This window comes from Protopterus annectens, chromosome 8.part0 (assembly GCF_019279795.1).
Source record: "Protopterus annectens isolate FY-2018-M chromosome 8.part0, PAN1.0, whole genome shotgun sequence".
Classification (NCBI taxonomy): domain Eukaryota; kingdom Metazoa; phylum Chordata; order Ceratodontiformes; family Protopteridae; genus Protopterus; species Protopterus annectens.
This window is the reverse complement of record NC_056741.1, coordinates 1,506,023,387-1,506,038,656: the sequence shown is the minus strand read 5'-3', so window position 1 is coordinate 1,506,038,656 and position 15,270 is coordinate 1,506,023,387. Positions and strand designations below refer to the sequence as shown.

Here is a 15,270-nt window from a genome sequence, read left to right as displayed (position 1 = left end):
CTCATGTAGGTATTATGTTACTTCTTAGAAGCATGCAATACATTCTTCCTTTTGTTGTAAAAATGAAAGTTATGCATTTACCATAATTTTCCATGTCGTCATATTTTCATATGATTCAACCTTTGGGACTCAGTTTCGGCCTTGGCGACTTCAAACATTCAGATCCAGGGCTCTGACTCCTCCCCTACCCATAATTCCCTCGCAGTGCCAAAATACCTCAGATCGAGTTTGCTCAACATTTGGCAACTTTAACCAGAGGTATGGAGTGCATCTGATCTGACATCCAAGGCATCCACTGCAAAGTAAATAAGTATTCTTTAAGCTTGTATTGCACTTTGAAAACTATATACAACTGAATTGCTGCCTCATTTTTGCTGTTTTTGTTGACTGTTTTTATTCTGCACTTTAAATTTTTCAGTACTACTGCCTTGTATAACATAGGCTAGATTCACATTTGCTGAATCAAGACCGTTTGATATCACTTAAGCACTAAAATCAACCATATTACTTTAAGAGGGCCTTCCTGCACCCTTGTGGTAGAAGTGTGCAGCTCAGGACTTGAGTTGGGGATTCCTGGAGAAAGATTCCGTGTTGGGCTTTTCAACTGATAGCTTGTCTTAATCTGTTTAATTCTGCTTGCATTTAAGACTCTTGTTTGTGGAATGCACCACACCATACAAATGGAGTTAGCGGTGCCTTGTATAGACGCAAACACCAGGAAACAATTTTTTCCCTTAGATGTCTCAGTAGAACCCTCCCAAGTTTCCTTGCTGCACTGTGGGCAACCCATCTACACACTACTGCACTGTGGACAACTAAGCTGATCACTCAGCAGCAATGCCACAGTTTATCAATAGAATAAGCCTCCCTTGTTAATCCTAGGGCAAAAGCTGATCTAACTTGCCCATTACCTAATGTTACTTACAGTTTTAACCTGCTACAGTAGACAGTTCCCCTGCCATTTCTCTGGCCAGCCCGATTGATATGGGCATTCTGAAGCACTGTAGTAATTGCCACATGTATACTGGCATCTGTGCAGTCACAAACAGATGGTTCAGAGCTGCAGAGAGCATCCTGGCTATGCAAGGCTACAATGCCTTCCAGTGTCACACCTCAAAATGAGGATGAGTGTGAAACTACCAAAGGCCGAGGTGTATCCATCCTCATTAAAGCTATGTACACCTCGAGACTGGTTAAACAGTTTGACTCTCGAACTACTAGAAGTCCAACTAACCACAGGCAAGGTACCCTACCACATCATTGCTGGCTACAGGTCCCCCACCATGAGTGAAGAGAAACACACCGCCTACCTGGACCTACTGGAGTCACTCACCATACAACCATACACTTTGGTCATGCAAGATTTTAACTATCCTTCCATAAACTGGGTGACATACACGAGCACAAACATGATTGCCCAGAGGTTCTTGGACATGCTCAGTACAAATGACCTGGAACAAATAGTCTGCACCTCCACAAGGGGTTCAAATATCATAGACTTATCACTCACCCTACATGGGGGGCTGTGGCAAGTCCAAAGGGCAGAGCTCTGAATTAAAAATGAATGGCTTGCAGCTTGAAATGTTGAAATCCCTTGGAGTGTCTGTGTATCTTTATGTAGTAATAGGCATCCTTTTTGTGTAGTGGCAAAAAAGGTCTGAACCTTGACCATCAAGAATTTAGTCTTTCACGTATTGGTTAAAATGACTTCAGTTCAATACTGGCCTTAGGTCCCCTGTCTTTTTTGTAATTAAAAAGAATCTGGAGTAGACACCTGATTCTATATGGTCTGGTGGGACCTGTTGGATGACTTGTTTCTAACAGCTTATCTACTTCTGCTGTTGTGGATTCCAACTGACTAGGTGGCACTCAGGGAATCCTTGACTTTGTCAGATGTTTTTATTAGAAAATTAGAAATGGGATTGAGTATCCTCTGGTTAACGAACATCAAATAATCAGGTTATGGCCCACCAGGTTTGAGGGTGAGGAGCCAATTGTCTTAAGTATGGTAACACCTGGAACCCTCACAGGCCCCACCAACTGCCTCCAGTGTGTGGCAGTTGTGCAACACTTCAGGAGCACTAGAAGGATTTCTTCGAAAAGGGTCTGTGAAATCCTTGTTTTTTGCAGTCTGCTTCTGCCTCGAGTGATGCCCACTGAAATTACCTCTTTCTCCTCTGCCATGGGGGGGGGTCTGTCCAAAAAAGCATCCTGGGTAGGAACATGCAACTTTTGGAACCAAATTTTCTTCCCTCCTTTCTGAGGAGTGGAGAAACAGATTACATTGGAGGGGGATCTTGGCATCTTTGTTCACTTCTTGTTAGTGACCCGAACTTCTGGGCCAAACAATGTAGTACCATTAAAGGAGCACTGATGAAGGACATGTTAAAGCCCAACACAAAATCACACAATCTCATCCAGGCATGGCAGCATAAGCTATACTGGTACCAGCTATGTTTGAAAGCAGACACATGACATTTGAAACAGAAGATACGGTAGAAAAGCTGGGATTTCAGTCTTCTGGATATCTGCTGGCAAATTACCTGAAAGAGAACAGATTATCTCTTTGGGTAATTCTTTTTGGAATGGAATATGGGCCATGTAGTTCAGCTGTCTCAGGGAAAAGGTCCCTGAACTGTACTCCCTGGTTTTTATGTACCTCTCATTGGGAAATATCTGGCAAATGGTCTGAATCAGACTGAGAACTGAGAGTACTTGCCCAAGATTTCTGAATACTGACTGTCCATGATGAAGAGAAGGAGCATATTCTGGAGCAGAATATGTCTGAAATCAGGTTGGATCTGTTAAGGATGGTAGCACCTCTTCTTTCAAATGAGACGACCTGATGGAAAAACCTGAAGGCTTAGGAACGTATAGGAGCCGAGGAAGTCTCTCTAAAAGCTGGTAGAGAGACCCGGAAACCCAACCCTCGCCAGGTCTCAGGCTGACAACAGAGATGAGCTATCGAGAACTGACACTCCAAGAGGAGGAGAAAGCTCCAACAACTTTAAAATTGAACCCACTCCCCAGACATCAGCTCTGAAGCTTCAGCTCAGACTCTTCTCTCAACCAGAGAAGCACGGAGTTGAGAGAGACTGGGTCAATCTTGGAACCGAACTGGATGGCACTACTGGCGTCGACATAGGTGCTCTGGAGATTTTCGTATCTCAGGGCCTCCGTTCCAAAGGATGGCCCTGCATCTACGCCAAACAGCAAAGGGTCTATGATGATGTTCTTGACTATCAGAGGGGACAGAACTGGGAACACTCCAACTATCTGCACCCCAAAGGAACTTCCACATTATCCTGTTAACTTCAGTTTCAGTGAAACTCCTAGTGTAACGGGCAATCCTGGAAGAAGCAACTGACAAAGCCCTGGAACACTGTTGCAGAATGAGGGAATGGAGCCAAGGACTGATCAGGTCTGGAGTGAAAAGCCTGAATGGAAATGGAGAGCTAATCCGAAGGCTTTCGTATTTTCACTGATGGACTCATTGAGGCTGTTGGATTTGGAGACTGTTTTTTGGCTTTTTCAATGCCCTTTTTGGTGTAGTGTGTTTAGTGAGCTCCTTCAACTTTGGAGCATCTTTATCTTTTTCTTTCTTTTTCTTCCTCGGGGTCAGTGTTGGAGAAACTAATGAAAATCCTGAAGTAGATGGAGAGAGTCCCTTTAAGATTAGTTTGTTTCCTCTGTTCTGAAAAGGTTTATGGCCAAACGAAGCACAGGCTTCACATTCAGTATCCAACAGCGCCACTCCCAAACAATATACACACAGAGTAGGTGTCCTGTGGAGGGATTTTATGGCCACATTTTCCATATTTCTCAAAACTTTCGTTCAGGATTTTAAAAAAGCCCGGACACACTACAATTTTCAAGTAACAGTGCTTACTCTAATTATAAGCACAAAAAGGTACAACTAGCTAAAAATAACTATAAGAAAGTTACTGCATAAAATGAAAAAAAAAAAAAATATATATATATATATATATATATATATATATATATATATATATATATATATATATTATACATACACACAAGCATCTTAGAGAGAACAAATTTCAGAAGAAAAATGCTACAAGATGTACAAGAATTAAGCTCCTAATGGCATTACAAAAAGAAAGTGAAAATGACTTAGTCCTAAAAACAAGCTCACAGCCTTTGAGACTGTTCAGTTGAAGCAACAAATGAAATATGAGGTAATTTGGCAGTGGCAAGGTAATTATGGGTAGGGGAAGAGTTAGATGCCAGATCAGAATCCAAAAGTTTGAATCAGACAAAAACGGATAATACTGATCTTATTTTTAGAACTGTGGGAACAATAAAGGCTTATTTTTAAAACTGAGTAATTAACACAATGTCAAACTTTTCTAAATAGTTACTTTGGTCAGAAGACACTGGAGATAATGGCTGCAGTTCTAAATCCGTCTGGTGAATACTGCAGTCAAATGTTTTTAGGTCACTAAGGAATTGCAAGATGTTAGCCTTAAAGAAATCCGTGAAGAAAGTAGTATCAGTATGGGGATTACAGACAGCTGTGTACTGGTAAATCACTGACTTATGGTCAGATTTTATAAAGCAAGATATGTATAGAGTTGTACAAGCTGAGGTGATGCTAGCAAGGATAACACCCAGGATACTTTGTCCTGTAGTTGAGGTAATTACAAACTGTTCTAGATGGTCTGCATTTATAAAGTTGAGAAATTGTTGGGGATCTTTTCTTGTTGTAGTACATGAGCTAGCTTACTCACAGATAACTGTAACCACCCAGGACAAATATATTACAGTGTATGGAAATTGTCAGTTAGGGTACTCAGATTGCCTGAGGTCACAAAGTTCCATAGCTGGAAATGGAGTAATAATTAAGTGTTAACAGTAACTTAAATTTATAGACGTTCGAATTTTGGGTTTGAAGGAATTTGTCACGAAGTGTGTGTGTGCGATAATGACTGACATACCCCATTAGTACCTCCTAAGACTAAAAGGGTGATGACGATTGAAATGAGAAACAAGCTGTCTGTAACAGCACATGCATGTATATGTCCAAGATGCAGGAAGGCCTCCATTTGGACATATTTTTACTGGGACTTCTAGCACACTGTAGCACAATCCTGATACATTTTAAAACTGGGCTTACCAAGTCAAAATGCAACAGAGACGGACTCTGACTACAAAAGGCAGCAAATATCATAGACACAACGTAAAAACTCTGGTAAGATGTGCAGACGATCCTTGGCAAAGTAGGTGGGTTTGTCAGTCATCTCTTCCCATGCAGAGACATATTATGCAGCCACTTTGAACACCAGACGCTACTAAGCCAATTATTTAAGAAAAATAGTCCTCATTTCTGACTAAGCATCATTCTTGGTGATGGCAAAATATCCTCACAGCTGTCTTCCATGCCTCAGAAACATAGCAAGATCATCTGTTTCCTTTAGTAGCACCCTTTGGGTCGAGCACTTAAGGCTAGTCACACTGACATAGGCTACCACCACTAGGTAATAACTGTACCTGTTAGGATCTCTAAGAGCTATTGCAATATAAAACATCTAGCTCTGGACAGGCAGCTGTTACCCTGTTATTATCCAGTCAACTGAGGTTGTATGCATGCTTGATGATGAGCTGCAGCAATTACCAATGCATTACTTTTTATGGTAGCATATATACTGTGCCTTAAAGGCTTGAGATCTGTATCTGTGTGACACTAAGAATTTCATGTGGTCTCTGACAAAGTTTATGGTGCTAGTGGTGCAATGATATGGCCCGGCAGCTTAACATCTTTGCCATGATTCTGCAGTGTACTAATTCAAGGAGGTTTAGAGAGTGACTTCCTAACCACAGCAGCTTAAGTACAGTCTGGTGGTCTATACTGAGACAGTGTGTGGAGCTTACTGAGCATGCGATGAACTGAACTACCTCACCGATAACACTCCCCCTAATAGTGGGCCCAGTAGTCAGGGATTTGGCTATGTATGTAGACAGTAACCTGGCATATGAACATGTGTCGAAGGTAGTAAGGAAATCATTCTATGTTGCTCAACTTATAAGCAAGGAAGCAATTGTTTCACTGTACTTAGCACTCAGAGCCATTGAGTACAATGCCCCCAATCAGAATGCCCCTGACCAGGCAGTGGAACAAGTGGAATGTCCACAGAGGTTCCTCACAGAAAAGAATACAGGGTGTTATAACATGTTCTCTGCGGATCACCTCAAAACCCTATCCATGGCCTCTGTCTCTTACAAACTGTGGGGGTGATATATGTCTGGCATACAAGGCATCCCAGAATCCTGCTCTGATGGACCTCCTGCATATCCACAAAACAAATGGCATCAGAGCTATCCTACCCAGGAACTAACACTGCTTGTGACAAACGGAACATGTTGGGAGGGACAGGTATGTGTCTCAGATAATATCCCTTCTCTGCAGCAGGCTTCCCATCTACAAGAAGCAGAAATTTTCCTGACTCTATTCAAGCATAACCTAGACCAGTGGATAGGAAATTGGAAATTCATCCCTTGGTCTGTTATCTATGTCTCTTAGCAAATAGAAGCAACCTGTAAATATCTGACCACACATACCCTTAAAAATAACCTCCAAGGCAGCACATTTGGATACATCTGAGAAGCATAGCTAGGCTTAAAAAGGCCTCTGTGGTTGTTATCCTAGCAGAAAAGTATGAATTTATGAGAGAATGAATGCCAAACTTAATAGGTACTTGCACTTCTTAATTCATTAAGACTTACTGACACAGCAATAGTGTGTTTTTTTTGGTAACTGCCATATACTGTCAGGTGTTAATGGCACTTTTGTGGATGCATATTTAATAACACAACCCATTCTTACTGAGAAAGTATGATTTTAAACAAGCAAGCATTTCCAGCAAGGGGTTACTGCTATAACACCTCAAAACATCAAGTGCTATATAGCTGTCAAGAACTGACAACTTTCATTTTAGCCAGATAAATATCAGAATTATTTAGACCACAGTACATTGCCACAGTTTAATAATCTCTGAACACAGCTCAATACATGACACTGTATATAAATAAAAAAACAAAATGCAGCCTACTGTACATAAACAGAACAGTACAGGAAAGAAGAGAACAGCTGACCTGAGCACAACGATAAGAAAAAAATGGCTTGGGGAAAATGACAGTTGTACAAGTAAGGGGGGCAGCATTTTAGAGCAGAATAGTGATAAGAACATTTAAATCACAGATTTGTGAATTGGGCAGATCAGTACAAGCAATAATTCTGAATACAGCACAGTGATAAGAAAATTAAAAAGCCTATTTAGTGCAAGCAACTTAGCACAACAGGCATTGGAGACTATCTGAACAGTGAATAGTAAAAACAGTACTACACAGCAAGCCATAGCATAACACAATTGACTCAATAGTGCAGAGTGATAAGAAAATTAAAAAATACAACTTGAGAGTATGACACAAAACAGGCATGGGAATCGCACTGAAAAGTGCAGTAACTAAAATGTAATACTGTGGAATTTGTACTGTGTAGCAAGCTATAATACAATAACACAACTAACTGAACAATACAGCAAGCTAAGGACAACATATGGAGTAGTGCAAAGAAAGGGGGAAGAATGCAGTAAGGTACAAACTATTCTCAGCTTCCCTGGTGTAGAAAATTAGGGAAAAAGCTGACCAGTTGTTCATATGTACTGGTGAGTGCCACATTGCTCTATGTTACATGGCTCAACTCAAAAAGGGAAAAGTTGTGTAATGCAGAAGAAATTACAGCAAGCTGCAACCAAACTCAGCGCTGAACAGCTGTCAGAAAAAAAATGCTCAGTATAGTGCAAACTCCCTTGCTAGCACAAGACAAAAATGTACAAAACAATTCCAAATGTTAACAGGCAATGCAAGCTGTAATGTTACAAGTACTTCCTTGACATCTGAAGGATCAAATCAGCAATCACTTCCACTAATTATTTTGATAATGTCATACAGCTAACTGCCATATACTGTCAGGTGTTAATGGCACTTTTGTGGATGCATATTTAATAACACAACCCATTCTTACTGAGAAAGTTTGATTTTAATCAAGCAAGCATTTCCAGCAACAACGAATTCACTATCACTTGTGTAGATGCCCTTAGTATATAACTATATTATTTTAGCAACAATGATGAATTTTCCTTTTGGTGCAAATGCAGTGCCTGCATTCAAGTACCAAATATTCAGGTAGCGTACAGCGAGTCCAAAGGTTAGCTAATGGTGGGAAACAACAGCTCTGAGGTCCAAGCTCCTGGAAAGTACAAGACCTGGATGGTGCAATGAAGTAGTCAAGAAGATCTCAGAAGGTGGACTGTTGGACAATGCAACAGAGTACTTGTAATCACAAAACAAAAAAAACACCACAGTAACTAATCTTATAACAATAACACAAGACTACAATTATCAGATTATGTAAACTCACTTGACAAGCATCTATCCCTCCAGTGATGAATCCTGCACACATCATCCGAGAAGTTAACTGATTAGGCATGAGAGAGTTGCATACTGTGTCATTAATAATTCGAACCTCTGCCTTCTGTAGGATGGTAGCTCCTGCACCTAAAGTAAAAAGAACACAAATTTAAACATACTTATTTTCAATACTACAAATCCATCCATTAATTCTGTCTACATCTGAAAAAAAGCTACATTAGTCTGGGACATAAGCAGGTTATTTCCTCATGCAGTGGAGCTGTTTAGGAGATAATCATGGATTAAGTCCACTCTATAAAATACAAACATAAATGTCAATCAGTCAGCACCAGATAATGTCTTTCTTCACTTCCACACTAACAAGGATAAAGAGAGCAAGAGAAAAAAAGGATATACCTTGGAAGGGAGAGCATCACCCATGCAGAGAAAAAAAGCATATGCTGTAAGAGCAAACAAAGGTACTAACATGCATCTCCAATTTTACAAGATTCTTTTTCCAGAGTCCTAAATAGAAAGTGGAGAGAGAGAAAATTTGGCATATATGCAAAGACAGACCAAGGCAGGAAGTACATTCCATGCGAGGGGCCACCTCAAGTAAAGAACATAAGGTAGTCACATACCATAACAGAAGCAAGTTTACAAAAGAGCACAACTCAAAAAAAAAAAAAAAAAAAACAAGGCGTTCAATTCTCCCTCTTTTTGGTTTGATGGCCATCAGTCATGACGCGAATTCAAGACAAATGGAAACAGATAAGCAAGACATTTTAGAAGAAAACCAAGTACCACTCAAGGTAATCAACTTATCTTCCCTTTATCCAAAAGGAAAAAGGGGTACAAAACACTGCTACAGAAAAATGTCACTGTAGCTTAACAGGACAGCAAAAAGGGAGAATATGAATAAAAATAGAAACAAACAGGAGAGGAAAACAGCACCCAAAAACACAAGAGTGAAATGAAATAACCAGCAATTTATTTACTTACAGTTTGATGACCAGGAAGATCCACTGGGCTCAGGAGCCCGTTTTCAGTGGAGGCCCAGGGAGAAAAGCTCCACATTACATAGTAAAAATAAGCAAAGTGTAATATTATGTAGTAAAAGTAAGCAAAGCAAAATAGAACATACATTGCATACATATTTACAGATTAGAGAACACGTTGTACAGAGGTTAAGTCGTACAGAGGTTGTAAATCATCTGTGAATGGTATAAAAACTAACATGTCTAAGATGGTAGTAAATAAAAGTATTCCCCAGAAAAGGGGTGAATAAAGGTGGAAAGTACATTATTTACAATGTATGCATTGATGTAATTAGCAGGTTAGGTAGATAGACTGCAATTACATTTCCAATTATGGGAGAGGTAGGAATGGAGCTGGGTTTTTAATGTTCAAAGTTTTCAGAAATTCTTAGAGAAGGAGGGAGGGAGAGAATTCCATTTTTTTGGCTAAGGAAAAGGATAGGAGAAGCTGATCAGCGGAATGATTTGGTTTGTAAACAGTAATTAGACTTTGGTGGGCAGACCTTAAGAGTTCTGTGTGGGGTGCATGATGGTAAGAGGTTTGTTAGTGCTGGACATTTAGTTGGTTTAAAAATTAGCTTGTGGGCTGTAGTGAGTTAGAGGTAGTCAAGATAGTTAGGAAGTTCTAGCCAATTCAGGAGGTGGAGAGATGTACAGTGGTGGGAGGAGTATTTGGAGGTGAATTTTGAGATTTTAATAGATTTCCAGTTTGGAGGAAGATAGGTTCGTTAGTAAGGGAGCACCATCCAATAGTGACGGTAGTAAGTAGGTAGTGGTGTGTGTTTGTCTTGTAGAGGGGGAGAGAAAATAGGAGTTTCTATACAGAATGCCAAGTTTCTGATGTGTTTTCTTAATATTTAGCTGAATAGGAGTATCGCATTTTAGGTGTTCATCAACAGTAACCCCAAGTAGTTTAGCAAAAGGAACAACTTCTATAGTGTAGTTGGCATGGCTGATAATATTGAAAGAGGTTTTGTCGAGAGAGAGGGATTCTGAGGGAGAGAATAGTAGAATTTTAGATTTGCTGGCATTCAGAGAAAGGTGGTTTTGAAGCATCCAGTTCTCAGTAGTTGAGAAGGCAGTTTGAGCTTTTGTTTGAAGCTCGGCGAGGTTAGAAGCGGAGCAGACTAAAGTTGAGTTGTCTGCGTGCTGTATTATCTGAGTGTTAGGAAAGTACAGTTTTATACCTACCATAAATGTAGATGTCCGATAGGTATGCATCTGCAGTCCTAACAAATGGGTTGTCCTGCCTCAGGCAGCCCTTCGGTCGGCCGGATTCCAAAGTCTGGGTCTGGTCTTGGCTGATGTCGCACTTCACCCGACGTCATAGCTGCTTGGGTATAAAGGCATCAGCCGACGCCATTTTCCTCAGTGTTTCTTGCCCCAGATGCCAGGTGCCCTCTAGGAAGGCTAAATTTGGATAAATGCAAATAATTCCAAACAGTAGAGAGCAAAAAACATATACATATATACATACAAACAAATACACCATAATAGATTCCCCCAGCTAGCTAAATGAGGGGTAAGTACCCTAGGAATACCACAGAGGGGAAGGAGGGTGGGTAATCCTGACTGCAGATGCATACCTATCGGACATCTACATTTATGGTAGGTACAAAACTGTACTATGTCCTTCAAGGATGCATCTGCAGTCCTAACAAATGGGTAGAATACCATAGCCAAACTGGGGGAGGAGGCACTAAGATAATGATGGTGTAGTTAAGATCCCTTGTAAAACAGCAGTTGCAAAACCTGCTCGGGATCTGGAGTATAAAGGAAGATTATAATGCTTGGCAAATGTATGCACGGAGCTCCAAGTAGCAGCTTCTAAAATGTCTTTGGTAGCCACTCCTCGTAGGAAAGCTGTAGTGGTGGCTGTAGCTCTTGTGGAGTGAGGCCTGATATTTTCAGGAGTTGTCTTTCCATGAAATGAGTAGCAGAATCGAATGCAATTTCCTATCCATTTTGAGATTGTTTGCTTTGAAATTGCTTTTCCTTGCACTCCTGTTGCATATGCTACCAGAAGCTGGTCAGTTTTTCTGCTGGCCTTGGTTCTGTCCAGATAATAGCGCAGCTGCCTGTGTACATCCAAGGTGTGTAGTAGTTTTTCCCCCCTGTTCTGTGGGTTGGGGAAGAATGTAGGTAAATGTATAGCTTGGTTCAAAGATACCCTGGATACCACCTTTGGCATAAAAGTAGGATTGGTTCTCAGAGATACTCTATCCTGATGAAAGATAAGGAAAGGCTGTACTGCCATTAATGCCTGTAATTCAGATACCCTTCTTGCTGAAGTGATTGCTAGCAGGAAAGCAGTTTTCCAAGATAAGAACTGTAAGCCTGCTGTTGCTGCTGGTTCAGGAGGAGGAAGTGTTAATTTTTCTAGCACAAAATTGAGATCCCATGCAGGTAAAGGTGGTTTCCTTGGAGGCTTTACATTTTTGATCCCTCTCAAAAATTGTCTGAGGATGAGAGAAGACAGGGGGATCCATGTTGTACTCTGCTGAAATTGCTGATGCATGTATCTTAATGGAAGAGTAGGACAGGCCATTATGGAACAGTTCTGCTAAGTATTCCAGGATGTGTGCCAGGTTTGCTAGTGTGGCATTTTCTCCCTTTTCTGCACTCCAAATGAGGAATCTTTTCCATTTGGCTGAGTACGTTTTCCTTGTGGAGGGTCTGCGAGCCTCCAGGATAATGTCCTTGACCCTCTGAGATAAATCAAGCTGGTTTTGTTTTATGCAATTTTCCAAGCAGTTAGCTGCAGTGTTTTTAAGTTTGGATGCAGGGTCTTGTAGTTGTTCTGCGTTAGAAGTAGAGGGCATAGAGGTAGATGCCATGAATGCGTCCGAGACATGCTTCTTAGTAGCGGGTACCAATGTTGCCTTGGCCAGTCTGGAGCTATCAGAATTACCTTTGGCTGTTCCTCTCTGATCTTCAGAAGGACTTTGTACATCAAAGGAAGAGGTGGGAAGGCATACACTGTCAGGTCCTTCCAGCTGAAAGAAAGGGAGTCCACCCTCCAGGCTAGTGGGTGGTATACTCTTGAGCAGAATTTCTTCAGTTGGTGGTTGTGTGGGGATGCAAACAGGTCTATCTCTGGCATTCCCCATTTCTCTGTTAAGGCTTTGAAGATATCTGGATGCAGCATCCATTCGTGAGCATCCGTGGTAGTCCTGCTTAAGGTGTCTGCTGGTGAATTTTCTTTTCCTGGTACAAATTTGGCCTGCAGTTGGATGTTGAGATTCAGGGCCAAGTTCCACAGGTCCACTGCCGTCCGGCATAGAGGGTATGAATGTGTGCCTCCCTGTTTGTTGATGTACCACATGACTGTGGTATTGTCCGTCCTTATCAGCAGGTGTCCTTGTTGGATGAATGGTCTGAATGCCTCTATTGCATGCTTCACTGCCAGCATCTCCTTTAGGTTTATGTGTAGATTCAGCTGGTCTTGTGACCATAGGCCTTGAATGCACTTGTCTTCCATGTGTGCCCCCCAGCCTAGGTCTGAGGCGTCCGTGGTAATGGTCTGCCTTGGATGTGGTTTGTGGAAAGGCAATCCTCTGTTCATCTGACAGGCCTGAGCCCACCACAGGAATTCTTTTTCAGACATGGAATGATTGGTATCTGGGCTTCTAGACTGTGTCTGTGCTGAGACCATACATTCCTTAGGTACCATTGTAACTTTCTCATATGCAGCCTGGCATGTGGGATCAATATTATGCAGGATGCCATGTAACCCAGGGCCTGCAGGACTTTCCTTGCAGTAAGCTGAGTTAGTCTTGTTAATGCCATGAAATAGACTGGTAGTTGCTTTTGTTTTTCCTCTGTGAGAAAAGCTATCTGAGTTACTGTGTCCAGTTCTGCCCCCAAAAATGTTATCCTTTGAGATGGCACTAGTCTTGACTTTTGTATGTTGACTGTGTATCCCAAGGCTTGTAGCAGTTGAATGACGTAGGCCAAATCCTGTATTAATTTTGTCTTGTTGTCCGCTTGTATTAGGCAGTCATCCAGGTATGGGTAGATTTGAATTCCCTGAAGCCTGCAGTGAGCAATTACTGATGCCAGGCATTTCATGAATACTCTGGGCGCAGTAGATAAGCCAAAGGGCAATGCTGAGAATTGATAATGCTCTGATCCTGCAAGAAATCTGAGGTGTCTTCTGCAATCTGGTCATATAGGGACGTGCAGGTATGCCTCCTTGAGATCTAGAGTCACCAGCCAAGACTCCTTGCCCAGCATGGGAAGAAGTTGCTGTAGTGTCAGCATTTTGAATTTTGGAACAATGAGGTATGTGTTCAGTGCGGACAAGTCTAGAATAGGCCTCCATTGATTTTCTTTTCTTGGTACAAGGAATAGTCTGGAGTAAAATCCTTGACCTTGTTCCATAGATGGTACTTTTTCTATTGCTCTCATCTTTAGTAGACTGATAATTTGCTGTAGAGCCTCTGATTTCTGGTTTGGTGGAAGGTTTGGCATTCCTCTCTTTTTTGGTAGAGTGTGGAAGTGAAACCTGTAGCCCTTGTCTATTGTTTGTAAAGTCCATTTGTCTCCTGTAATACAATGCCAATTTCTTGAGAATAAGGCTAGCTTTCCGCCCAAGGGTGCTTCCAGTTGTTCCCTGGTGGGCGGAATCAGAGCCAAGTCATTGTGTCTGTCCTGTAGAAGTGGTTGCAGTCGCAGCTGTGGTGGCACTTCCTTGGCTGGCAGGGTGCCACTGACGACCCCTATAGGCACCCCTAGATTGACCTCTGCCTCTTGGGCGTCTATTTCTGCCTCTCTGTGCTCTGGAGCTGTCTGGAAAGGACCAATTCTTTGAAGGCCAATTTCTGCTAAACCTTGGAGGTTGGACCTGCAAAAAATCCTTGACTGTTTGGACAGATTTTGCTTTTTCTTCCACTTTCTTTAGAACCTCCTGTGCAGGGGAGCCAAACAAACTTCGCTTCTCCATAGGGGCATCCAGGAGTTTAGACTTAACATGGTCTGGTAATGATTGTTCTTTTAACCAGGCATGCCTTCGAATTACTGCTCCAGTCATAGCTGATCTAAATGAAGCCTCCAGTGCATCATAGCCACATTTTAAAAAATGATTACTGACCTGCCGAGAATTGTGTACCAAATCCTGAAGGGACTTACGGTCTAAAGGTTCAGGAGAGGCCAGTTTTTTATTCAGTTGATCTAACAAAAATTCCTGATACTGAATCATGTGAAATTGACAGTTTAAAGCCCTCGCAGAAAGAGTGGCAGATGCATTTTTACCCCATCTCTCTAATGCTCTAGATTCCCTTTCAGATGGGAGTGGGTTTTTGGCAGAGGCAGCTGCAACACCCTTAGGGCCCTGAGAGATGGTTTGTGGGTCTGCAGCATGATCCTTATACAAGTGATAGTGAGTATCCGGGACCCTGTAGTATCTGTCAGGCTTTGCAGGGGCCGGGGGATGAGAATCAGGGGTAGTACTGGCATCATTATATGCATCATCAACAACTGAAAGTACAGGTGGAATGGCTAAAGGCCTATGCTGTGGTAAGTGTAAAAAAGTCCTTAGCCTTTTCCTCGAATCTGAAAAATCTTGACCCTGCCATTGGAAGTGTTCCCTCATGGAGTGTAGGGTTTCCCCAAAAGAAAATTCTTCTGGAGGAGAGGCAGAATGAATGGAATCCTCTGCATCAGAGTCCTCGTAAGGTGAGTATGGGCCTTCCTGATGGTCTGAATCATCTGAACCATCCGAGGAATAGTCAGAGGACAGAGGTTCAGGGGGTTCAGTCCTGGGCCTCTTATCAGGAGGGGGATGTGAGGCCCTGTCTGGGAG

General features: G+C 41.8%; 1 protein-coding gene across 1 annotated transcript in view; it reads right to left on the bottom strand.

Moving 5' to 3' along the window:
- ST14 (ST14 transmembrane serine protease matriptase) overlaps positions 1-15,270 on the bottom strand; it is a 1,989,024-nt gene that overhangs the window by 110,515 nt on the left and 1,863,239 nt on the right. The window contains exon 17 of the mRNA XM_044081090.1: positions 8,441-8,577. Coding sequence (XP_043937025.1) covers positions 8,441-8,577 — 137 coding nt within the window. The remainder of the gene's footprint in view (positions 1-8,440; positions 8,578-15,270) is intronic.